Genomic DNA, 26,149 nt, shown 5'->3' with positions numbered 1-26,149 from the left:
GTTTCCCAATGTGTAACTGTTCAGAGCCCATCTGCTTCTGCAATTGCTTTCTAAAAATGAACTGTCTGTAAGAATAGAGCCACGAAAGCATGCCTGTTTGGCTGAAGAACTGTAGACACTTCCAAATCTCAACGTTGAAGATGAGTATTCTGTGCTTTGTATTTTGTTTGAAGACTTTAGAAGCTCTTTTTCCCCAAGAGAGCTAGGAAGGGATAAAGGTAGTCAGGCTAGGATGAAGGAGATCTAGTTTCAAATCCCTTTGGTCTCACCTGCTCCTCAGGCAGGTTTATTCAAAGGAGTTGAATAAATAAGAATTGTGCAAACTTTGAATTGTGCTTCAAATTATTGATGGCATCCACCACTAAAGAATTCAGCCTAAGAATAACAAAACACTATACTTGTTATCTAGAATGCAGAATAGCAAAATGATGGTCCTGGGATGGAACAGGGGTCTCCAGTGCATCATGTATTGTGGTAGTAAAGTAACAAAGAATGCCATTGTGTTCTTAATTTATGTCTATGCTACTCAAATTACCTTTCAGGGTTGGGGGTGTAATATCAGGCAGGTTGTGGCAGGACTGATGCAATTACTTCCTTGTTTGGATCCCCTGGAGGAAATAATAATTGACCATTTTCCAACTTGTTATCAGAAGGCATGATGTTTGATTTACAGTGAAGTGTTAAGAAGATGAGGTAACTTTCACCCACTAGACTATTGCTGAGTAGTGTATCTGGAATCCTGAGACAGGTTACCTACCAGACGTACTTACCCCCCCCCCCAAAAAAAATGTTTAACTTGCCTTAGTGAGTATTCTACTGCCCTCTGGCAATGCAGTGGTCCCTGGGCATGCTTCAACCTTGGAGCTTGAGGAGGGGAGCAGATATTGTCTCTACACCTGAGCTGAGCTTTAGACGTGCTCAGTGCAACTCTAGGCACAATCCCCTTCCTAAACCCATGTTGGAAAGAAACCTGAGATCCATTTTGGTTCAGTCTTTCTGAAGTGGTTGGAGCACTTCAGAAGTGCAGAGCCAATGCAAACACAAGCCTCCCTGTCTGGCTTCAAGTTGGAGAGGGTGTCTGAGGCTTGTTTCCACACAGTGCAGTTTGAAGAACAATGTGTCAACCCACCCCTCTCTTTCCAAGCTTAGTGTTGGGAGGAGCAATGGGTTGTTTTTAAATTTCCAAGGTGCAATGTGTGAGGTCAGGAGGGAGGGAGCAGCAGTGTCCTGGCAACCATACATTTTGAGTTGGCTGCCCAAAATGTATGGATTCCTACCTTTTGTTGTGCTTTCTGACTGTTGGGGTGTGTGCTAATGCTCTTCTCTTGAAAGTTCTCCATCACTGAGTTCCCACTTTTGTGCTCTGTGTTCTAAAGATATGGAACTAAATCTGGCATGGCTAACTTCTATTGGCCCAAGATCCACATTGACAGTCATCCTTCTGAGGGCAACATGCCAGTGGTGGTGTGGCCAATATACACACACAATGCAGCAAGTGCATACACTCACTAGGCATGCAGTCGTGCAGCACTCTCCCTCTCTTGTGTCACACACCACACACACATGCAGTCAAACACTATACATAAGCTGTCACAGATGCCGAAGCAGACATACAGTTAACACACATGCATGCAGCCAGACTTTCATTCAACATTTGCAGCTCTCTGGAAACGCTTTTTTTCTTTGACACTCAGAATTCTGTGCAAAGTAAATGGCAGCATTTTAACCTACTTCAGTGCTACGCTGGAGGAAAACCCGCCTTTTACTCTGAAACAGCAGACAGAGGGCTTATCTCTGATATCCACACTGTGGATCTTAGCACTGCAATGAGGCTTCATCACTTTAGCCCAGTAATAGGCCCTGATTCAGCAAGCCAAGCCACAGGAAGTTGTCTGCCAGCGTCCAAGCACCATCTCCTAATCTCAAGAGGGGGAAAAAATCCCTCTGACATTGCATCTAGTTTGTCCTAAATGTCACAATGTCAACTGCTATTTTGGTTTGTACAGCTAGGTGAGAGGTTATTTGAAAGATAGGGCCAGAATATAGGCAAATAACACCTAGGGTCCAAGATAGACTTAAGTTGTGCAATATTAGATTAAAGATTTCTAAAGTTTTTGCATACATGTGAATTTATATTTTGTGGTAAGAGAATGGATACATCAGGTGTGCTGTTTAAAGTCTTCCCAATGTAAATATTTGTAGCTCCTATACCTCAACTTGAAATTATATAATAATACTGAAAACATTTGTATGTTTTTTTTCTCCTTAAATAGCTTCACTATGAAGGAAGGTGGATGGAGAAAAAGAGCCAGTGACAGAGATGGCTGGGGAGGATGGGTATGTTCAAATCTAAAATTATAAACATAACATTTTAGAGCGTTTGCTTGCTTTTTACTAGTGTTTATAGGTAGCTTTAACATAACTATTTTATTTCTATAATAATAGCCATACTGTTTTCATCTCTGACTTATGCAAAGAGTAATGGATGTTTAGATAATACTATGCAGTTCATATGGGACATTGGCTAGAAAAATTGCCTATGATATATATTTTTTCTTGTCCTTATGCAGAACATTCAGGTTTTTGTAGGTGCTTAGTAGTGAGTTGGCTGTGATTTTAACCCTGCTAAGGATCATTAGCTGCATTATATTTGTATTATTATGTAATACAATATATTATAATACACAGTATATTATTATAGTATATTGTAATACACATATTGTAATATATCCATTACATACATGTATTAAATATATATTTTATTTAACACTCCCTTGAGATCCAATGTTGATAAGTGGTATTAAAATATTCTAATAATAAAATAAATAAATAATGTTTATGTGGTTATTCCATTAAAAATTTTCCACAACTGCATATTTATGCCAAAACTAAACTGATATTAAATAGTTTTAAAGGCTAGTAAACCTTTTGACCCATTTCCATAGTTAGACACAAAAAAGTTGAATGTATCTCTATCTAAAGTCTGTTTTATTTATATTCCAGGGAGGATATATGCCTGCCAAAGTCCAGAAACTGGACGATCAGTTCCGTTCAGAGGCAGCTATGCAACACCAAAAAGATGGAACTTCATCTGGTATCTTTAATGGAGTTGCCATCTATGTCAATGGCTTTACAGGTGATAGCTTTCATTCTTTCAAAATATTCATTCAAATGCCTTTTAAGAAAAATTGGGATGAGGCAAAGTTGATGAAGGAGCTATACTGTGTGGAAGTCACAAAGCAATTTATGTATCATTCTCCTTCTGTCCATAACTTTCTGTAGTCTTGTTTTTGAGGGGAGCTGTCTAGACTGCTTTTGGCCTGGTGAAGCTCCCCTAGCAAACTAAAAATGCTTCAAAATACACAAGGTAATACTTTATGTGGATTTCACAAGAAGCATTCCTAATGCAAGATTTAAATGAGTAATTGAAGTGTATAATTTTTCTAAAATTAGTATTACACAGCCACTCCCCCCCTGGTATTTTGTATGTAGGCTGCTTTGCCCTCCACTAGGACTGGAAACCTTAGGCTGCAATCCGATTCTAACTTTCCTGGGAGTAAGAAGTGGAACTTACTTCTGAGTAGATGTGTGATTAGGATTGCTGTTGTTGTTTGATGAAAGGTTGGCTGTACTGGTTTTAGATCTTAATTTTACGTTACCGTGTTAAGATGCTAAAGAACATTGTGATCCTCTCTGAGACCGTTTTTGCAATGAAGGGCAGAATATAAATTCTGAAATTATTTAATTTATTTAACATTAAGTACTTACCCATGTATTTTCATAAATCTGTTACAGATCCATCAGCTGATGAACTGAGGCGGCTAATGATGTTGCATGGAGGACAATATCATGTATACTATTCTAGATCCAAAACAACACACATTATTGCAACAAATCTTCCAAATGCCAAAATAAAAGAACTCAAAGGGGAAAAAGTAGTCCGACCAGAATGGATAATAGATAGGTAAATATTATTGGAGAATTATATCCAGGCTTGATAACACTGTTTAAGTTAAGGATAGGAAACTAGAAGCCTTACTGGTGCCATTGGATTCCAGCTTAAATCAGCCCTGACTGTTGGCTTCGCTGGCTGAGGTTTATGAGAGTTGGAATCTACCAACATATGGAGGACTATAGGTTTAAGTGTTCCAGATGTGAACAAATTTGAAAAGACAAAACAAAACTGCATTCTGAAATATTATTTAATGTGTGTTAAATGTTTTTAAAAATATGTGATTATCCTATAAATCTATGATGGATGGATCAAATTTTGTGGGAATTGAGTGCAAAATATTGAAGAGGCAGACTGTTGAGTGCTTAGCAAATAAATTTCTGACTAAAATAAGCCTACAGTAATGGTTTTGATTAATAAAATTATGATCAACAGGATTGTTGATTAAAGTGAATGTTACAAATTTAAAGAAAAATTTCTTTCTGATAAGCACTCAGTGTGCAACTAACTATTCTTTGATTTAATGATGTATTGTCAATTCAGGGCTGGAGATAAAAAGCAAAATCAAACACTATTTTATCTTACTGGGCATATAGTTACGTATTTCTTTATACAAATAGGTTTAAAAGAATGGAAATATAAATAATAGCTTTAATGAAAACTTAGAATCTCTCATAATACAGTCATACCTCGGGTTACAGACGCTTCAGGTTGCGCGTTTTCGGGTTGCGCACATGCCGAACCTGGAAGTACTGGAACAGGTTACTTCCAGGTTTCGGCGCATGCACAGAAGCGCCGAATTGCGACCCGCACATGCGCAGACATGGCGCTGCAGGTTGCGAATGTGCCTCCCACACGGATCACGTTCGCAACCCGAGCGTCCACTGTATTAGGATTTATAAATAATGAAGTAAATTATTCCTTATTTATACCTTGTTATACCTTACATGTGTTCAACTTTATTGCATTATTTTGTATTCTTTAGATAGTAGCAATTATTTTACTGACATGTCATTTGAATTTTACTGAACATATTGGGAAAACAAATGATCTGCACTTGAGACTATCCCCATTGTAACAGCTAAGATTACGCTACTCCCTTAGAAACCTGGTCACATAAGTGCTAACAAGTTATGTTCTTTTAATTGGGTAATATGATCTTACTGTAGTTTTCTTAATTGCAGCATATATTGGCTTTTGAACCATTGCCAAACTTCTTGTTAGTGTACAGATTGAAGCTGGATGGGAAATACACCATCAAGAATTAAGTTTCAGTATTGCTATGATTTGGCAGTGCATTTCCCTAGACCATGCATGATTATATTCCTTTTCTGCATAACAGGGACTTGGCTGCGTTTATCACATCATAAACCCTCAGAGAATACTCTAGCATTGCAGGTGGGAATTGTGGAAGAAGCTGCATTCAACTCCACAACCCAAAATATAAGTGTTGATCAAACAGTAATATTTCACTTAAATAATTATATACAATTATAAGAACTGAAGTAACTGACAGAGGTGCATGTCAATGGTAGGCAGAGTGAGAGGGGGAAATCACATGGGACCAGATTGAAGTGCATGAAGCAACAGATGTGAGCTTTAACTTTGTACAATAGGCTATATTTCAGTTGTGCAGTGGCTGCAGGCTTATGTCCTGCTTCCAAGTGATCAAAGAGGTGTTATAACAGCTCAGGGACCTATTCCAGCCAGGCAAAAAGTACTTGAGGGCACAAAGCAGAGCCAGTGAAGAACATGACCTGAAAAAATCTTGCGGGCTGGATATGGAGACTAGAAGGCCACATTTGGCTCCCAGGCCTGAGGGTTCCCAACATTGCCTTCAATTTGTAAAACCTTTCCAGTTTAATAAGTTTTGTTTTCTGTATAAAATAATGGGACAATGAAGTGTCTAGAAATAAGACAATCAAGCTAGTAAAGTAGAAATATACAAGTGCAATCAACAGCTTCTCTCCCCAACATTAAATACATTAATGAAAGTAAGTGCTGTTCAACTGGGGGGTATACCCCCCTACTTTAAGAACAAGATAAAAACTACAGAATTTGTTATGACTTCTCTGATCAATTAAACTCTCATCTTCTTTACAGCATAAAGGCTGGACGTCTCCTTTCATACATTCCATATCAGCTTTATACAAAACAGTCAATTTTTCAAAAAGGCCTCTGTTTTAATACCATATGCAAACCTGAAGAACCTATTGCAGGTCCTAGCAATATCTCTGTGGAGTTCAACAGGGTGTAAGTAATTATCTTGAATTACAAATTTAGATTATGTTAGATGATCATCTCGGATCATTCATGTTAATGCTGTTTATGCAGCTCTTAGAAGATCTCTAGGCATATTTCAAACTACTCTTTAAAACTTAGTGGACTAAGTTTATGAAACAATTCTGTCAACTTGTTATTAAAAACAGTGTGTGTATGGGGGGAGGTTCAAAGTACAGTAGAGGGGGAGAGTTTAGTGGTAAATGTTTTTGATTGATATTTTTTCCTAATTTCTGTATTATACCACCTTTTTTTTAGAAATTGTCTAGTAAAAAAGTATGAAGTAGAGAATGAAATCAAAGCCAATGGAACATGTAAATTGAACATGGAAGATGAGACTGAAGATGCCGGAGTCTTGGATTTGGAGCAAGCCTTTTCTGCTAGCAAGCATAACGGAATTCATCATAGAGACAGCATTTCCATTTTCAATGGACACACTCATAGTTCCAACAGTGCCTTAAAGACACAGGATAGCTTGGTGCACTCTGGCAACAATGTTGCAAGCAGACTGTCTCCAGCTCCTGTGCAGGAGGAGGAAAGGAGAGACTTTAGAGACTGCTCTATGCAGCATTTTCAACAAAGCAACAAAAACACTGAACTTTTACGAATTTCGCATAGGACTATGAGTAACTCACCTTGTTCATCTTTGCACAGTAATATTAAAAGAAACGGTGCTCATCACTCTACAGTTCAGGGGCCTTCAAGCACAAAAAGCACCACAGTACCTTCTCCTAGTAAGGTAGATTCACCTCTGTCCAAACCTCCTAACTGCAGTTTCATTTCCGACTTTTACTCTCGTTCAAGATTGCATCATATAGCTACTTGGAAGAGTGAATTTACAGATTTTGTCAATACACTGCAGAAACAGAACAATGCTATCTTCCCAGGAAGAGAAAAGTTAAAAAAACTGAAAGCAGGGCAATCTATAATTAACAAAACTGACTCGGGTAGGTACTTTTTAAAAAGCCATTCACTCTTTTAGTAACTTAAATGGGTTATGTTTTGACATTGAAATTTCTGTGTAAGCTAGTGATGGGCAGTATGGACCTCCAAGATAATTTGATGAGACTATAAAGTTCAGCATTCCAATTGTGCTACAGTTAAGGTTGGTTGCTTATGAGCAGTCTCAGGATTGTGGGAACTGGAGTACATGCCATGCCAAAAGGTATTAGCTGCTCTTTTTCCAACTTAGTCACAACATTATTTGTTGCCTGCATTCACTGTTAATGCACAGTGTATGTATCAAATTCACTTGTCGGGGGGGGGGGAATGGCTAAGGGCTCATCCAGACATCCTTTGTGTTGTGCTTTTCGAGGCAGAGGTCCACACTTTAAAAGTCTTATGTCTGAGTAGTTTTGTTTGTTTTGATCCCATTGCTTTCACCTGGAAAGCCTGTGTTTTATAGCTGAATTGGAGCAAACGGCAATTCACATCATTTCCTCCGATTCAGTGGTAAAATGCAGATTTTACTGGGGGAAATGCCAGGACAGAAAACCCCAAAACACTCGGATATGGAGCTTTAAAGCCCGGAGCTGTGGCTAGAAACACACAACAAAAGGAAATCTGGGTGAGCCCTTAGAAGAGCTTCTTTATAAATCTGTTGTTTGGAATGTTAGGCTTTGTAGGGAATACCATGTTATACTGTGGTGTTGGAGGATAAAATATATATCATTAGGTTTCTAATTTGAAAATGACATCTCACTGTATTCACACTTCTGTTGCAATACAAATGATTAAGAATGTGTATAAACTGTCTACTATTATTGCTACTCTTTTGGCCAGTATTGGAAATGTGCACTGTCCTTAGTAAGAGTTAGGAAAATGGACAACTAGGCAGGGTGCTGGTAGCTTTTAGCCCATGATTGCTGGCATGTGCTGTGGTGGCATATTTAATTACATTGAGAAAGAAGAGCAATAATGTTAATCAGTTCTTCCAGATTTGGTCTGAAAATGTCAAGAGCTAGGAAAAGCCGGTAGTATAGAGCAGTAGTTACAAAGTTATTTTAGCCAAGTATTTGAGTAGATGTGTACAACAAACTCCTGAAATTGTATTGATTGTAGTGAAGAACAATATATGCAACAATGAAATGGTACCTTTGGAAACTTTTAAAACTGGGGACTACATAGCATTCTACATGTTTTAAGGACAGTTAAATGGTTGCAAACAAAGAGTGGGGTGGTAGATTCTAGATTAATAGGAGCATAATAGGAATAAAAAATTGTTCAGTGTGGTTTAAACTTTCCATTTGCCTACCATTATAATAGATTATACAGCTACCTTGAGCTCAACCAAGCATCAAAGCTGTATAATGCATGTGGATATGGACTGCTTCTTTGTATCAGTGGGTATCCGAGATAGACCTGATCTAAAAGGTTAGTATTCATTCCTCTTTGCACTTTGCAGCTTTTTATATACCAGGTGGAAATGTACTGTTAAATGCACACCTGTTGGCATGAGTAAACTTTTAAACAGAAAACCTACATATTGGTGGTACTGTACTTGCAAATATCTCTAGATTTGTCATTCATTTATCTGCATCCATGGAACACAGTGAAGAGTTCTCTTTTCCTCCTAGCAGTTAAAGAAGAGATCACATGTCTGTAGTGCTGGGGTTGCCAATGCAGAGCCTGTGGTGGTAGTGGTTGTCTTGATTCCAGCAAAACCTTTAAACCTCCCATCCACTCTTCTCTCTCCATCACGAGGCAGTGAGAGTGTGTGCCTTCGTGTCCCTATAAAAGTACATAGAACTGGAGGAGGAAGTTGTAAGAGTGATGTTCTTTCCCACTTCATCTTTCAGCTATGTATGCTTTTCAGGATTGGTACCTGAGCAGTTGAATAAGAAGTGGAGTGACTGAAAAGATAAGGAGGAAAAGCTATCAGAGGGTTTGAGGGAAAGAAAAAGGAGCAGCTAGGAGGAGACAGGGAGGGAGAAAGTGGTGTGCTGCTTTTGAGAGAGAAAATGGAAAAGAAATTAAGAAAGAGAAGGCACATACATTTAATTGCACACACATGCAAAATCGGATCCAGTAAAAAACATCCTCCTGAAATTGAATGATCATTTCACAGGTTTCCCTCCCCCAACTACTGTCAAATCAGATTACATCTGTCTTTATTGACTGAACCAAAAAGTTGTGGATTCAGTGCTGTTCAGCACTGCCATAGCACAAAAATGTGTGTCCTAACTTTTACAGACTACTCTCAAAATCACTATCCTGTGTGTAGAACTTGTGTTACTAAGTAATTTGCAGTAGTGCTCATAGATCTTTTACAAAAAGTGCAGTGCAATTTGACTTAGAACTGTATTATGTTTCACAGGCAAACCGGTTGCTGTTACGAGTAACAGAGGATCAGGAAAATCATTGCTTCGTCCTGGTGCAAATCCCCAGCTGGAATGGCAATATTATCAGAATAAATTATTGAATGGCAAAGCAGGTACAAAACTGCAATTTGTTGAATTGCAAAATAAATATCATAGGATCGTCACTTGTAACAATCCAAAGTTAGTTCTGTAGTGCTGTGGTGGTATCTTGCTAGTTAAAATAACTTTATATAAATTTAGCTGAAAATACCTGGCATTGCCTGGAAATTCCAAGAAACCAAAAACAGAGGTGTATATATGGATAGTGTAATTTGTTAACTTTAGGGCTCTGCACAGCCCCAACCTAACCCAGGGAACACCTGACCCTGATCTGGTCCTGATATTTAATTAGGGTTTTAATAAACCCTATACAGTCAAGAGAGGGATGAGGGAAAGAGACACTGTGTATTCTTTCTCTCTCCTTATGACTGCGCTGCAGAGAGCAGGAGGGTTCAAACCTACTGGGTACTGCTTTACTAATGCGTTCCCTGAGTGAAATGTGCTAATGAAGGAGACTCCTGCAGCCAGTAGGATTGCTTCTTTGGTATGCAATTCCTGCAGTGTGGCTGCATGTACCAGGCCTGTTTTGCCTCCCCATTCTGCCATCCCCCCCACACACATTATAGCCCGCTGTCAGTGTTGTCTTTGTGTGGTTTGGGTCCTAGCTGATCCCCCCTGCTGCCGCCACCACCTACAATGTCATCACCTCCTAGTGACCTGCCAGTGGTTGCTGCACTGTGGGAAGCAGCTTCCTAAGCTTGACTCACCTTGCCCAGATTTATTCCTGCATCAGCCGTTGCCATCTCCACTGGGGCCATAACCAGTGATGAGAGACTGGCTGACCCCCCCACCACTGGCTCAACATTCAGGGAGGTAGCCACTTATTCTGTCCTTCTGCTCCCAGTTCCTGGAGCTAGGTCTCCTCTTCCTGCCTTCCAAACCTTTGTAGTCTCAGCCATTCCCTTTTCAATCCTGTTGGCGTTTGCTTCCCCAGCATGCTCCCTGCGTGTAACATGTTGGCAAAGCAGACCACTGTAACTAGCAAGTTTGTACCCCCCATCATCTTGTTTCAAATAATGTCCAGCATCCAAACATAGACCAAAAATAGCTCCTCCACTTTGGGAACTGTCATGCCAAATTTGGGTGGCAATATTTCAAGAGGCATCTGAATGCATAGAGAACAGACAAACCACTTTCCAAAATATATAATAGATGGGGCAAAAAAATTTGGAATTCTATGTACAGTTTGGATTGCCCCATCTAAACAAAGAATGTATTACAACTGGCAAAGGAGCAGCAAAGATGAACAAAGGAATGTGACCAATGCAAACGGAACTTTTTAGTTTTAAGACTGCAGTGGGGAAAAGGGAAGAAAAACTGTAATGGTGTGAAGGGATAGAAAGGTTTTTCTCCCTCGTTATATTAGGACTCGGGTCACCCAGTGAAATAGACTGACAGTAGATCTAGCACAGGCAAGTACTTAACTTTATAAATTTATTTATGGACATTGTTGGCCAAAGATATTGTGGTAGTTAACAGAGGATTAGATGAATTCCTGCATGATGGGTCTGTCTTTGGCTTTTAACTAGGACAGATAAATGTTTCTAGGCAGAATACCAGGTTTTAGGGGCAAATGGTTGGGGATAGTTGTAGTCTTCCATGCCCTGCTTTGTGGGCTTGCTGAAAGAATGGGGCTGACTATGTTGAAAACAGGATGCTGGATTAGATGGAACCTTGATATGATCTAGCATGGCTGCTATTATTTTTCCGAGCCACGTTGTCCGAATACTGTTTTTCCTCCTCTTTTGTTGGCTCATACTTCTATGATCCCAAGGAAGCCACAATTTTCCCTAAACATTTAGAAAGGCTTGAGCAGTTTGTTTTTAACTTGGGGCCCCCTTGCCCCTCCTGACTGAATTGTTAAAAAGAGCTGTAGCAGGGCTACGTAGGAAGCAAAATATGGACTTGCAGGTGCTGCTGTTGCTGCCTTGTCCCTTTCCCTCTTTTTCAGATTGGTCTCCTTATGAACCTAGAGACATTGTGCATAGAGAAAGAAAGGAGGAGGGTGGGGTAGCTGTAGCCCTGGGGCTTTGCTTACCTCTGAAATGCCTTAGTAAATATAAATAAGAAGGACTCGACTGCTGCCTAGTAAGGTCAAGGAACAAAAAAGTTACATTGAGTTTTGTTTTTAATGGGTGTTTGTGCATATGTGTTAGGCATTTTTGTTTGGAGAGTGTTTTGCCTGCTTTTTTATGTCTGCTTCTTGTTTTAGTGTGTGTATGTGATTACTATTCTTTTTCTTTGTTTGGAAGGGATATACATAGCTGGGGTGTATGTTGTGCCTGTGGATATTTGTTTGTGTTATGCAGTTTTGCTCTGAACACCACTAGCTTTCCTGCTGTGAAGTTGATATTTTTCTTCTTCTTTTTTTGTAAATAAATTTTATTGGTTTTACAATTTCAACTTCAACAATTATTTTCCATCAAGTAAAATTAAAGATACAAAACATCCAACATAAAAAATAAAAAGTGAAATAAAAGTAAAGAGAAGCAAAGAAAGAGAAAGAAGAAAAGAAAAAAAAAAAGAAAAGATCTTTTCAGAGGTTCTCTTTAACCTCCTGACTTCCCTCCATTTCCTTTCCTGGTTCATTGAATATACACCTTTTCTGCATAATTTACATAAACCTCTTTTTCTTCTTATTGTTTTATCCTAAATGCATGCCATCAAATTTTGCTATTTCAATTCAAATTTCCTTCCATAAATTTTATCTCAGCTTAACTACTTGCAAATGTTTAGTCAAAGCCTGCTAGTGTTTCTACTTGTTTACAATATTTTTATACATATACAATAAATGCTTCCCATTCTTTTTTAAATTTCTCGTTGTCATTGTCTCTGAGCTTTTCCGTAAGTTTTGCCATTTCTGCATAGTCCATCATTTTCATTTGCCATTCTTCTATTGTTGGTATCTTGTCTTCCTTCCACCCTTGAGATATGTAGGATCTGGGCTGCTGCTGTTGCATACATAAACAGTTTCTGAAGTTGATATTTTTTCTGGTGATCATGCCAGTTTCTCAGATTTCCAAATTTAGCCCCAGCAGAAAATGGTTGAGGGTGCCTGATTTAAGTGGACTGTAATCCTTTAGTCAAGAATAGATATTGTTAGATATGGTTTCCTGAATTTTGTTTTGCAATGTTGCTTTATTCCTAGATTGTCTTGTCCAGTGCAAGACATCTAAGATTTTCCAGTTCTTTAATACATTGAAAGGTAATTTTTAAAAGCCCTGATTCTAAAGTATCATGTAGCTTAGCTGTTTTAATAGTGCATTGGTAGTGCATTCCACAGTGAAATGTTAGCACAGGATACTGGCAATAAAATGTATGTTCATTTATCCTATTTCCTGCTTTACAGCTAAGATTGGTTTCTCACGTAGAATGATAAAAATCCATCACAAACATAGTGTAAGTTATTAATGCTAAATTGATATGTATGTATTTCTTTCGGCTTCTGATAGCATGCCTCGTTTTTCAGACCTGGTTTTGCTCCCAAAGAGAGGAGGCAAAATGAGATTGAGGTGGCCCTGGAGCCTGGCTGATCTAACAGATGGGACAACTCACAAATGCAGCCCTTCTGTTCATCTGCTGATGGGCCGCAGGAGTCTGATACAATGTGTCACTACATATGTCACATTTGTACCAGTATTGTGTCCTTTAGATACTCAAACAGACATTCCTAAGTATTTTTCAATGTAAATACTTTAATTACAACCAGCATCAGTAGCACTGTGTCAAGTAAGAATTACTTCTAGATTTAGCTTCTGCTATTGGAGATCAGATAGATAACCATATTGAGATTTGTCATAAATACTACAGATTGTGGAGTGGAAAGTAAGGTAATGGGAAGAACTACAGATATAGAAGTTGTTCTGCTTTCATGTTTTTCACATATTTTCAGAATATTCAGAGATATTTTCCATTCATAGTACTGTGCCATAGTGCTAGCTGCCTTGACAGTCCATTTAGGGCTAATAAATGGGATAAAACACCTCAATAAAAACAAGGGCATCATTCATATAGCTATAGTTTGTCAATGCATAGTATATTGACAGCACAAGATGCAATCTTTTAACACTTGTTGTAAATAACACTAAAAGAGTGTGCTTACTTTAAACATTTCAGGCATATGGGGAAATGTAGTAGAATTTACACTCAAGTTTTTAAGTTACTTTGTTCTTCTGTATGCTTAACATGCTCAATAAATAGCATGAGAGAGGCTTCTAGTGTTTATATGAAAAACAATTATTAAAGTTTGATTTGTACCTCTGTAGGAACTTTAGAGACTTGTGTGGACCTTCAAGCTACTCTTGCTCTCTAAGATTGGATAGTTTCTCCGCCCTCTGGTGGCATTATAGTACCTTTATAGAGTCTGTTATTGTTGTTGTTGTCGTTGTCATAGTTTACTGTGATGTATGTAAGAGCAATTATTATACTCTGGTTTCTGGTGCAACATGGTGTAGTTGCTACTGTGCCATAACAAATCCTAGTCTCCTATGCATCCCCATTTTCCCTTTCCTTTACCCATCTTGCTGACAAGAATGAGTTTAGTCACGTGAGCCACAGAACTTGCTTTGTCTTAATAATGCAGGAACACTGCAGCAGTGTACATCTTGCTATAGCAGTATTCACTGTGATGAGGATTGAAGGTGCCATTCTTACCATTATGCCTATAACTTCTTGGACCTTGCGTAATATAGTGTTGTCTTGCAATGCATGCTGATTTAAGTTTTACAAATTCATACAAGGCTTCATTTTCCAAGAACGTTGGAATAAAAACAGTGTAGAGTGCCTTTCCATTGCATGGTGGAGAATAGAACCAGGCTTCTCAAATCACTCCCATTATTCCTTACCTTGGCAAAAGTATGCTTCTTGACATAACCCACATGGTTTTTTATACTTCGTTGGTAGGTAATTAGCTTTTTATATTTATGCATATTTTGAATTTTTGTATTTCTCAGTGGTTTTTCTAATTTCATTTTTCAGCAGTATGTTGACCTGTCGGTTATTTAATAAACAAATGCAATGAGCAGCTTGCTGACTCTTCAAGAACTATTTCCTATATAAATAATTTTAATCTAATGTTTTATTAAAAAGTGGCACATAGGTTTTTAAAAATACAGAAAAATACATGTACTTTCCCATAGGAATGATCATGGAACTGTCTGGTATATATAAATTATCCCATATGATAGGTATTGAAACATAATAAAAGCTTTGGATGTGTGTGTATAATTTATTTTTTAACCTACTGGTAAATTCTGTTCTTATAATCCATGTACAAACTCTAAATAACACCCATCTATGATTTGGAACAAATTCTAATCTCAGTTTATTACATATGACTAACCATGTCATTTGTTCATACCTCCCATTCTCCATGCTATGTTCTGCTCTTGGCTTATCTATGATCCCTGAGACAGTTACTTTAAGGATCTGTGAATGTTAGTTTGACAAGAAATAGGTGCTTTTTCAACATCAGCCCCATCTTTTACAAAGTTCCTGTTCGTTGATGGTTCCTGCTTTTATTGTCACTCTTACTGGACAAATGTTTCCAAGCAGTTGAATCTTGGGCCTCTTAAAAACCAGTCTTTAATTTTATCCATCCACAATTGTGTTGCTTTGATTTGCTATCATTCTTGTTCTGTATCTCCTTGAGAGCAGGTAATGATTGTTCTATTGATAGAACTTATCTGACCCAAAGAGATAGGGAAATCAGCACACAGAACCAATGGGTTAGGTTCCTTTCCTCATCTGCCAGCATTCTCAAGATATGAATATTTTTAGCCTTCCTTTCCCTAAATCCCAGTTTCTTCAATTTTCATTCAAAAGAGCAACAATTTTTTTTATCATCACGTGAGATACAGATTTATTCTCAGCGATTTCTTTTTCACAGACTTGGGTCCTGGCCTCTGATTTCTCCATCCGTTGCTCCACATTCACCATGCGCCTGTCTAGTTTTCCAACTTTTGATGAGAGGTTCTCTACCTTGCATTCCAGTGAGGACAATGTGTCTCGCATTGCCCTGAATTTACATGAAGTGACCATCAGCTTAAGGGGGGATCTACTGTGCTGCACTGTGGAGAAGCCCATCGAACTCATGAAGATAGACAAGATGATGACCTCTCATGCCAGGGCGGAAGAGCAAATGGACTAAAGACATTGTTCTTGTTTGGGGCATAATTTGCTCTAATTTGCAGTTGCAGATATGTTGGATAACTTGAATGAGCCCATCAATACAACGATGCTAAACTGTCAAGATAGTAGCCTATTCATGTTCTGTCTCTCACATCTTTCATCCACTACATTCTTTGCCCTGTAAAGACTACATCATAATTCATTTCAAACTCAGATTGTGGCACAATTCAGCAGTAATGAAGAATGCACCAGTTTGGAGAAATAACTCTTAATGTTCAATGTAGTAGACTGCAGAAACAAAAGCCAAATCCAAGTTACTTAACTCTTCTTTCAAAGTAAGCATTAGCGTATTAGGGTCGGTCTCTAGCTGTACTTTGTGATCTCTATGTACAACAGAGACTTAGCATGTTCTTGTACACTGTAACTCATTCCCGTATGTTTTGCTCATAGTTGGTACGTGGTTAGTTTGTTAGGGGCAGTTCTTTAACATAAATCTGCCTGACTCGGACTTAAAAGCTTGTCTCTTGTTTGGTAATCTCAAATGGCCATATATTTTGGACAAATAATGAGCAAAAGAAATTCGGGACGTAGAGGGAGGTCGTTGACCATCAAATGAGAGAAGCTTGTAGGGTTTTTTTCTGTTTAAATAGTGTCCTTGAATGAACTACATATTGCATATGTTATTCCCATTTTCTTTTTATTTGTACTGCTTTAATAACAGGTAACTATTTTCAGACAAGGAATAGTCATTGCATTGAATTTAAGTATCTCTGTAAATATGCTTAAAGGATTAGGCAAGATGGGTAGGAGGAAATCTCATTTTATAGCAAAGTTAAAAGGAGATTTCATAGATGAAGTGTAACTTGGGTCATAAAATGTTCCATACCAATGTGAATATTTGCTATGTTTAAATCCAAACTGTAACAAGTTCACATAGCTGCTTTCCCCTTTGCAACTGTGGTAGCACTTTTCCAATTCCCCACAGAATAAATTTGTGGGAAATGAGTTCTTTGAAAAGTGCAGTAAGTGTACATGTGTGCATGGCTCTCTTTCTACCATGAAAAAAAGTTGCCACTCTGCAGGGTTGGTTGAGGAGCCAAGCATAAGTTGTATGCTTTCACAAGGCCCTTTCTACTTGGATTTCACCAAGATCAGCATGCAAAGGAGAAACATTTAGATAGAGCCCTCATAAGTAATAACAGCAAGGCGTTGCTGAGGGACATTTTTGCTTTAGAAAATCTTCTTGTAAGATTTTTACAATTATAGCTCATGAAACCAATTTGTAGACTAAAATCAAAGACTTCCATTTTGGGCTCTACATTCCAATCTTCTTTCTGTTTATTTATGAGACGTGAAACTTGAATTGTTACTATTTTTAGTTATCACTCTGGAATGCAGACATAAAATCTTAAGATTGCTAGCTAATAAAAATTGGAAATCTATTTTAATAAATTATCAAATCCATATTAGGGCAATACTTTTATTTGGCTGAGGAAAGACTCACAAAATAGCGTGAAAGCTTTTGAGTACTTCAGAACTCTTTATCAGGCTGGATGATAAACTCAGCAATTTGGGTTTGGGGTTGGGGAAGCAAGAGAAGAAAAACCAAATGAGTTGATGTTGAAGGCATGTTGCCTCCATACGATCAGTCTCAAGATGAAATTGGGAAGGAGACAGCAGACATTCAAATAAGACTGTTTATGTGCTATGCAGGTATCAGATTTCTCAAAGGCCTCCTGAGAACAAGAAGGATTAATGATGGCTAGTCCCCATCTGGAACTACCACAACTGGCGGTTACCCAAGTTTGTTTCCATCCATAGGCTCCTTACCAGGTAGAAAACAGAAATGGAGAGAAACTAGGCAGTCTGTATGTTGGCAACACAGTTGCATCCTTCCCACCTGAATGCTTAGTCTACCATATAGTCTGTTGAAGAGTTATGGAAAACTCAAAAGCTTACACACTATTTTGTGGTATTTTGGTATTAAAGGTAATTCCTTAATATGCATTGCGGTTATTAATTTTTGTAGGCCAACACTGCTACCCTTACTTTAATAAAATAACTTTAAATATTATATTGTTATGAAAGTAATTTATTTTTAGCCATTAACTAAAAATAGCTAAAATATTTCTCAAGCAGGAGCAAGTGAACTGGACTCACCAGATGAAGATAATCCAGAGTCTACACAAGTGAATGGAATTGACTTGGAAATCTCTGTGCCATCAATGGCTGAAATTGCATCTTGCAGTTATGAAGCCAGGTAAGAGGAAACTATTTCCTGTTAGTCAGTTGTGAATTGCAGCTTTTCCTCTCATTTTCCTATGTAGATGCTCACCTCACACGTTCAGGACAAGAGAAGAAAGAGGATGAGAGAACAGCTCTCTCATGCTACAGCTCTTCAAAGAGAGCATATGTATTCTCATTCCCCTGCAGCTCTGTATCGCTAAAATATCCTTCCACAAGGCAGACAATTATTTTCCTGGGTTTTCATTTTCAAGTTGCTCCTTAAAACATACTTGTTCACTGTGATTTATCTCTGTGGAACCCGTCCTGCTTTTCAGTAACTCTGCAGTTATACATATCGGGTTGAATTCAGCTTGCCTTTGCACTATAATGGGGGTTCTCCTAACACTTCAGAGTAGATTTGGAGAGCACATGAGGTGGGGAGGAGATGAAGCCCTGTTGCCGCAGCAGGAATGTTTTTGCTGGCTCCAGCTAGTGCACCAAGTTAGCTGAATAGCAGGGTTTGTGCCTGGGCAGAGCCTCACTTCTGTGTTGTCCCTGGATGATAGTTTGTCAAATGGAATGTCATCGCCACCTAGCATCCAAAGGTGGGGAATGCACACAAAGTCTAGGAAGTAAGCATTCCCTTGAAGACCAAGACCTCAGCTCCAATTTATTTCCTGTCTTCAGCCGAGGCAATTTTCCTCAGTCTTAGTTTCTGTTTTTGCCCCTGATCTCCAAAAATACATCTTAATTGCCTGGCTGGAGAATAGCGAGAGGAGTGTGTGTGTGTGTGTGTGTGTGTGGAAGGAAGCCTACTGTAAAAAGAGACAAAATTTCCATTTGTTGCACCACACTCTTCTGCTTCTAAATTGTATGGTGTATTGTGCTGACCAGACCACTGTGAGATTTGAATCCAGGCTAGTTGCCAGAAGCATTGTACATTCCTTATATAAAGTCAATGTGGAAAAAAGTCAAGTTCTAACTCGTGACAGTAAATGGTCTGATATATTGTTGTTAGGATTTCACCACCATTATCAACAATTTCTTGGGCTCACATTTACATACATTGACTTTTGTAATGTATCAGTAATCTGCTTCTTTGAGGGCACTTTATCTCCAGGTGCAAGAACAGTGAAAAATTCCAAATCCGTAGTTGTTTTAACTTTATAGACTGTTGATATTAAACCAATATTATGGTTGTTTTTAGGCAAGTTGGTATAAAGAATGGAATGTTCTTTGGACAAGCAAGACAATTGTGTCCAAATCTTCACGCTGTGCCCTATGACTTTCAGGCATACAAAGAAGTTGCACAAAGCATGTACGAAACCCTGGCAAGGTAAAATAAGTATTGGGAAATTAATTATTATTTTTTTGATGTGGTTTCAGATGCTCCTGCAGACATTTCATTAACATGTCTTTCTGTTTTAATTTAAGAGAAATCTGTGAGTTTGCCTTTAGACTGTTATTTGTAATGCTGCATGCTTTGCAAACAAAACCTTCAATGGGGGAGATGATTTAGAGGTTGCACACCAGAGTATTTTTAAAATAGGATTTTCAAGATCCGTTTGATTCAGCATTGGCTGACCAGGTAAAGAATTCCCAGTGGATTTGGAGAACCTGGTTCATATTTGAATGTTATATTAAAAAATAGTGTTTACCTGGAATTCTAAGAGCTAAACTTAGACCTGGCTTGATGCCTCATTTCTTATTCAGTTGTTTGGCCCATTCACCTTAAAAATGTAGTGTTTGGAGCTACTTCACTTACTAAAAACTGAGTGTGGGTGAGGTGAGGTGGAGAGAAGTTCATAACATGGCAGGGTACCCGGAAGTTAAGGGTGGATGGTTCAGTTCCGCACGTTTGCTTTCCCCTTTTGGGTAAAAGGAAGAGCTCCTTTTCCCACTTGTTTATCTGAGCAGAGGCATCATGTTTCCATCTCATCTAGACTGGTCCTAATGCATCAGATTTTCTGTTGATGTACCCTTTAAATATTACTTTGAGTTAATGAAATGATGGTGTCAAATGATTGGAATAAGACTATAGTAAAACTTCTCGAGCTCACACTTTACTAGCATGATTTTGGTCCTAAGAAGGAAAATAGTATTACCTATGAATTTTCTAGTGCACAGTTATATATTTAGGTTCCATAGAATTAGAAGATAAGACGGTTGGGGAAATTTTATTTGCCCCGTGTTTGGTGAGCTGTTGCTGCTGTTTCACTTCCTTTTACTTTGTGTTGATAGCTATACTCATAACATTGAAGCAGTCAGTTGTGATGAAGCACTAGTTGACATCACTGAAATCATTGCAGAAACCAGATTGACAGCAGAGGAATTAGCAAGTGTTATCCGTTCTGAAATAAAAGCCAAGACCAAGTGTCCTGCTTCCATTGGAATAGGTTAGTTCATTATTTATACTAAAAAAAAAAAATCTAAACAATGTTAAGATGGGTTTAAATGTCAACTTAATACAAATGTGCATTTATTACAAATGTTTGCCTAGGCTTTAGATGAGGGTTAATCCAGCTATATTGATGTATTAAGCTAATCTACTGATTTGTAATGTATTTTGTACGTACTTTATGAATGTAATTTTATTGCTGGTTTTATCTTGTTCATCACCATAATATTTTTTCTTAATGTTGACATTATAGAAACTTCTGCAGATAAAATAATGACATGATCATTAATGCACACCTTAATATACACACATCCTTATCACGTTTCACATCCTACATTGAATGCATGGATGGATACAGCAGAATCATTTCCCTGCTTCAGGCCTTCCATGCTCTCAGCTTGACATGCTTGTGGATCCTGTACACTGGATTCAGAACACTGGAAAACCAGACGGACACTTGGATGTCCCTAGTGGAGTTGGGGTACAGAATTCCATTCATCCCTCCCCATGCAACCACCTCTACATTTTAGTGCAGTATGCATAAATTCTTCATATTCTCCTGTAGCTGCTACTGACATTCATAAGAACATAAGAATCATCTAGGATTAGACCAAATGCACTTGTAGTCCAGCATCCTGCTCTCACAGTGGCCAATCAGATGCTTATGGGAAGTCCGCATATGGGACCTGAGTGCAACACAATCTCCCTACTTGTGAATCCCATCAACTGGTATTCAGAGGCATGCTGCCTCTGGCACTGGGGGTAGTAATAGCTGTCATGGCTAGTATCCATTTATAGTATTATCTTCCATGAATTTGTCTAAACCTCTTTTAAAGCCGCCCAAGTACCACTACATTATGTGGTAGCAAATTCTTTAGGCAAACCATGTGCAGTGTGAAGAAAGGCTCTCATTTACCAAAGGAAATTCCATAGCTCATGTTTATAGCAAAAAACAACAACATCACATGGGACCTGGCTGGTGCTGTAACTGCCTTCCTGTGTTCATAAGTCTGAGGGCATAAATCGTAAGATCCACCTTCCTCCTCTTCTTTTCCAGGATGGTGATATACCAAAGTGTGAATTAATATTTTTAATAACAATTTGGATTTATTCAGCTGCATTCTATTTGTCATTTTTTTAGGTTCAAACATTTTGCTGGCTAGAATGGCGACACGCCGAGCAAAGCCAGATGGACAATATCACTTAAAGCCAGAAGACGTGGATGATTTTATCAGAAGCCAGCTTACTAGCTATCTTCCAGGTAAATTTATGCTAGTATAATCACTCCCAGTTTTGTATAAAGACTCAGTCATAGTTCTCTCAGCTCCCCTCCCAAGACTTTGCCCTGTGGAACACAACTCTGAAAGTGATTATCCCTTACTAAATTGCTATAAGCATTTGATTTATGATCATGCTGGGTGAGAAATGCATACAACACTCTCCAAAGCTTGAGAGTGGCTGTGGCTTAAAACATTTTCATTTTGAGCTATTTATCTCTTATAAAATGTACAAGCAAGGCAAAAGAACACATTTGTACCCTTTGAATATGTCAACATTCAGGTGTTTTACAGTCTCTAGTGGTGTTTTTACTTAGAGCTCAGAATTATTTTAGATCCTGTAATATGTGGTGTTTCTAGTTGCTTGCTGAAATGTGAATGCCAGAATTTGGCATCACTGTTGCTTGTAGTACTAATAGTTTCTGTGCAGTCATAAATATTAATACACATTGGTTTTCTTAAGTGAATTACATTTCCCAGTTGTAGACTTCAAAAGCAAAAATGTATTTATTTTTTCAGGAGTTGGTAGGACAATGGAATCCAAGTTGTCATCTTTGGGTATAAAAACTTGTGGAGATCTGCAATGTGTCACAATGTCAAAGCTTCAGAAAGAATTTGGCCCCAAAACAGGACAAATGCTCTACAGATTCTGCCGTGGTTTGGATGATAGGCCAGTTCAAAGAGAGAAAGAGAGAAAATCTGTTTCAGCTGAGATAAACTATGGTATAAGATTTACCCAGGTAAAAATAATCATAACTTTTGTGCAGTAATAAGTCAGTATCTTAAAATAACTTGTCTGTATTGCAGCTATTTAGCTGCATTTTTTCTATGTTTAATTCTTGTCCGTAGCTCAGTGGTAGAGCATCTCCTTCGCAGGCAGAAGGTCCCAGGTTCAAACCCCTGCTTCTTCAGCTATAGTTAAAAGAGATCCCTTTCTGAAATCCTGCAGCCCCACTGCCAATCATTGTTGATAATACTGAACTAAATGGAGCAGTGGTCTGATAACCTCCCTGTGTTCCTAATGCTGAAATGTGTGACCTTTAGGCAGATAGCATATTATTTCACTTGAACAAAAGTAGTGTATAGCAGTGGTTTTCAAATAATGTTTCGGATTTCTTGCACGACCATTAGAGAGTTCTTGTCAACAATAGCTGAGTACACTCGCTGTAGTGCGTAGCTGTAGGAGAAATGTTGGATGTGTACTAAGGTGCACTCTTTGCTTATGCAGGGCTCTGGGCACATCTGCTAAATTTCACCCTCACCCTATGTAAGGGTGTGTTGCTCTGTTTAAGTTAATGCAGAAGGTAGGAAGTTTGAAAGCATGTACAGTTGACCAAGTGAGCCAACTAATGAATATGTTTGATAAAAAATGAATGCAAAGGGTGGAATTCCGAGTCAGTGCTCTTCCATTCTGTCTATGCAAGCATTTCAGCCCGCCAGATGAAAATATCTCCCCTCTCTTGGGTACTTTTCTGGGAATTCTAGCAACACCTGCCCCAAGCCAATTTTGGGGCATGAGCAGAAAGCCCCATTGCACAAGCAGAAGTCTTGTTGGCGCAGCTTGTTTTGTGAATACTGCCTATGGTTTATAAATATTGTGGATTAATTCTGACAGTGCAACTTTCAGTATCAGACTGTTCCCCCTTTCTTTTTTACAACCCATTTTTTCTATTTCTAGCCAAAAGAAGCAGAAGCTTTCCTTTTGAGTCTTTCAGAAGAGATCCAACGTAGATTGGAAGCTGCTGGTATGAAAGGCAAACGATTAACTCTCAAAATTATGGCCCGAAAAGCGGGGGCCCCAATAGAACCTGCAAAATTTGGAGGCCATGGAATCTGTGATAGTATTGCCAGGTAAACAATTTTTCAAATAATTGTAGACCTACTTCTGTAAAGTAATGTGAACTTGAACATAATCTTTCTTGGTGTTATGTCCTAGACTTCTTAAGCAGGTACTTTTTCTTTTTTTATATAGTGCATGAGAATCTAATACATTTTACTGATCTGTTTCTGATTTGCTTCAATGAATGGCATAACAGATGAACATTTTTGTGGTATATACAAGATGCCTTGTAAAAATTAAATTGCTAGTTAATTGTGGACAATAAACTGACTAAAACAACCTACTCTGCTGATCTTCTCTTTTGTCATGTTCTACAGCCTTTGCATGACAGGAGCCTATAAAACATTGTCATCATACTATAAGCATTTAGGGGAAGACTGTAGTTCTCTATGCTGGTTACAAATCTAAGCTTTATGCAGTTTTCTTACTTCTAAAAATGGTTCAATGACTTACATACTGGTTTCCCTTCAGGCAGCAAGTATGGTACATAGGGTTTAGGCTCTTTGGACTAAGGAACACATTCTGAATTTTCAGAGAATGCTGAGAGCTCCAGTCAAAAAAGGCTGCCATGGAGGCATGACATGACAAAAATGGCTGCTGTGGAAGGGGGCATAACATAAAATTAGAGTACAATCATTGCTAGTTTTCTGCCCATAATCTCGTGCTTAACATGAGGACTTAACTGTGTCCTGCTGCTCCCAATTGTGAAGATAGTTTTTTAAAGGCACAAGAGCCCTCTTTTCCCCAATGCCAATCCTAAACCAAAGCATAGGTTGCCATCCTTTACCTACTTCTTGGGAGCAAGCCCCATTAAACATAAAGAGTCTTACTTCTGAAGTAGACATGTATATTAGTACTACTGTATGCTGTAAGTTAACTATACAGTGAATTCTTAATAAATTCCTGGACATCAGCAGAAGGCATGTCTAAGTCTCTTTGCAAACGTTTAACAATATAAAAACGTAAAACAAAACAATAACATCATACAAAATTAAAAACAAGTTAAAAGCAAAAAGAAATTAAAAACAAATGAAACACTGTTTGGAGAAGTATTTGCTCTTACCTATGTTGAATCTCCTGCCATTGGATGCTTTTGAGTTCTTTTTCTCTTCCACTCATAATAGTGGCCCTGTGGGTTAAACCACAGAGCCTAGGACTTGTCGATCAGAAGGTTGGCAGTTCAAATCCCCGCGACGGGGTGAGCTCCCGTTGCTCGGTCCCTGCTCCTGCCAACCTAGCAGTTCGAAAGCACGTCAAAGTGCAAGTAGATAAATAGGTACCACTCTGGCGGGAAGGTAAACGGCGTTTCCGTGCACTGCTCTGGTTCGCCAGAAGCGGTTTAGTCATGCTGGCCACATGACCTGGAAGCTGTACGCCGGCTCCCTCGGCCAATAAAGTGAGATGAGCGCCGCAACCCCAGAGTCGGTCACGACTGGACCTAATGGTCAGGGGTCCCTTTACCTTATAATTGCACAGTCCACACCATGCATAAGTTTATAAAACCTCTATCATATCCCCCTTACCTTTGTTTCCCATGGTTGATAGATCATTAGCAACTAGTATTTGCAGGCATGTTGATTCTGGAGTAGTGCATAGCTATTGCAAGTAGTAGCCATTGATCAAGAACTTAATGCATTTTAAAATATGCGTTCTTTGTAGGACTGTGACTCTCGACCATGCAACAAATAGTGCCAAAGTGATTGGGAAAGAAATGTTGAACATGTTTCACACGATGAAGTTGAATATTTCTGATATGAGAGGGGTAAGTGTTAAATCACTGAAATTGCCAAGCTCCTACACACACACACACACACTTCTGCAAAAGAATTTACTATTATTTAAGCACCATTTTTCCATTAAGGTTACAGTATAAGCAGGGTGATAAAATTACAAATCAATGTCATTGAAAACAGATCAGGTTAGTACTTTGGTTTGAATTAAAATGTGACTTTAAATGTTTGAGAGACTGGACAGTGACAGTCCAAATATTTTTATTTAAATGGGGATATCAACTCTTGAGTAAAATCACAGACTTCTAGAAAATAACCTGATTTGAAAGGTCAATATCTCCGTTTTTAGAATTTGTTGAACTGCTTATACTTATGTTTGGTTCTTCTTGGTCACCATAAACAGAAAGCTATCGTGTATACTGCTTACTTTTATATTATAAGAATTTAAATACTCTCCTATAAGTAATGTTTAAAATAGTAGCTACATTATTTGTTGAAAATGGTTTCTGTTTAGAAACAATGTGCCTTTTTGTTGCTTTTTAGGTTGGAATTCAAGTACATCAGTTAGTTCCAGCTAATAAAACAACTTCAGCTGTTTCCTCTCACTCATCAGTACATTCTGGATTTTTGCCTGGTGGAGCTAATTCCATCATTGATCTTCTGCAAGTCCCAAAAGGAATAAAGAACTCAGAACAGCAGCACAAGGAAGGTCAGTAAATGGAAATTGTGCTTCCATTCTCATGGCTTCTTATTCACTGTTTTACACATTTTTGTTTATAAACATATTTCTTATTGATAACTTTTTTGTATTTCATTAATAACTTTTAATTTTGCAATATTAGAAAGTAAAACACAGTAGTCAGACTCCTTTAATTGTATGTGCTAGGTATTTCTGAAC

At 38.3% G+C, this 26,149-nt stretch overlaps 1 protein-coding gene across 3 annotated transcripts in view; it reads left to right on the top strand.

The window, feature by feature from the left end:
- REV1 (REV1 DNA directed polymerase) overlaps positions 1 to 26,149 on the top strand; it is a 39,041-nt gene that overhangs the window by 6,029 nt on the left and 6,863 nt on the right. Inside the window, exons 2-16 of one of the 3 annotated variants that reach the window (XM_053384177.1) lie at positions 2,274 to 2,337; positions 3,004 to 3,136; positions 3,796 to 3,964; positions 6,056 to 6,205; positions 6,491 to 7,179; positions 8,498 to 8,605; positions 9,549 to 9,665; positions 17,920 to 18,040; positions 19,214 to 19,342; positions 20,248 to 20,402; positions 21,546 to 21,665; positions 22,201 to 22,421; positions 23,360 to 23,532; positions 25,181 to 25,283; positions 25,795 to 25,960. In XM_053384177.1, the coding sequence (XP_053240152.1) occupies positions 2,281 to 2,337; positions 3,004 to 3,136; positions 3,796 to 3,964; positions 6,056 to 6,205; positions 6,491 to 7,179; positions 8,498 to 8,605; positions 9,549 to 9,665; positions 17,920 to 18,040; positions 19,214 to 19,342; positions 20,248 to 20,402; positions 21,546 to 21,665; positions 22,201 to 22,421; positions 23,360 to 23,532; positions 25,181 to 25,283; positions 25,795 to 25,960 (2,611 nt within the window). In that variant the 5' untranslated portion in view covers positions 2,274 to 2,280. Of the gene's footprint in view, positions 1 to 2,273; positions 2,338 to 3,003; positions 3,137 to 3,795; positions 3,965 to 6,055; positions 6,206 to 6,490; positions 7,180 to 8,497; positions 8,606 to 9,548; positions 9,666 to 15,576; positions 16,116 to 17,916; positions 18,041 to 19,213; positions 19,343 to 20,247; positions 20,403 to 21,545; positions 21,666 to 22,200; positions 22,422 to 23,359; positions 23,533 to 25,180; positions 25,284 to 25,794; positions 25,961 to 26,149 lie in introns of those variants that run through there. The other 2 variants (XM_053384176.1, XM_053384178.1) reach the window with 2 other exon arrangements.

The sequence above is a fragment of the Podarcis raffonei genome, chromosome 4 (genome assembly GCF_027172205.1).
Source record: "Podarcis raffonei isolate rPodRaf1 chromosome 4, rPodRaf1.pri, whole genome shotgun sequence".
Classification (NCBI taxonomy): domain Eukaryota; kingdom Metazoa; phylum Chordata; class Lepidosauria; order Squamata; family Lacertidae; genus Podarcis; species Podarcis raffonei.
The sequence above is the reverse complement of the archived record's forward strand: the minus strand, read 5'-3'. Positions and strand labels throughout refer to the sequence as shown.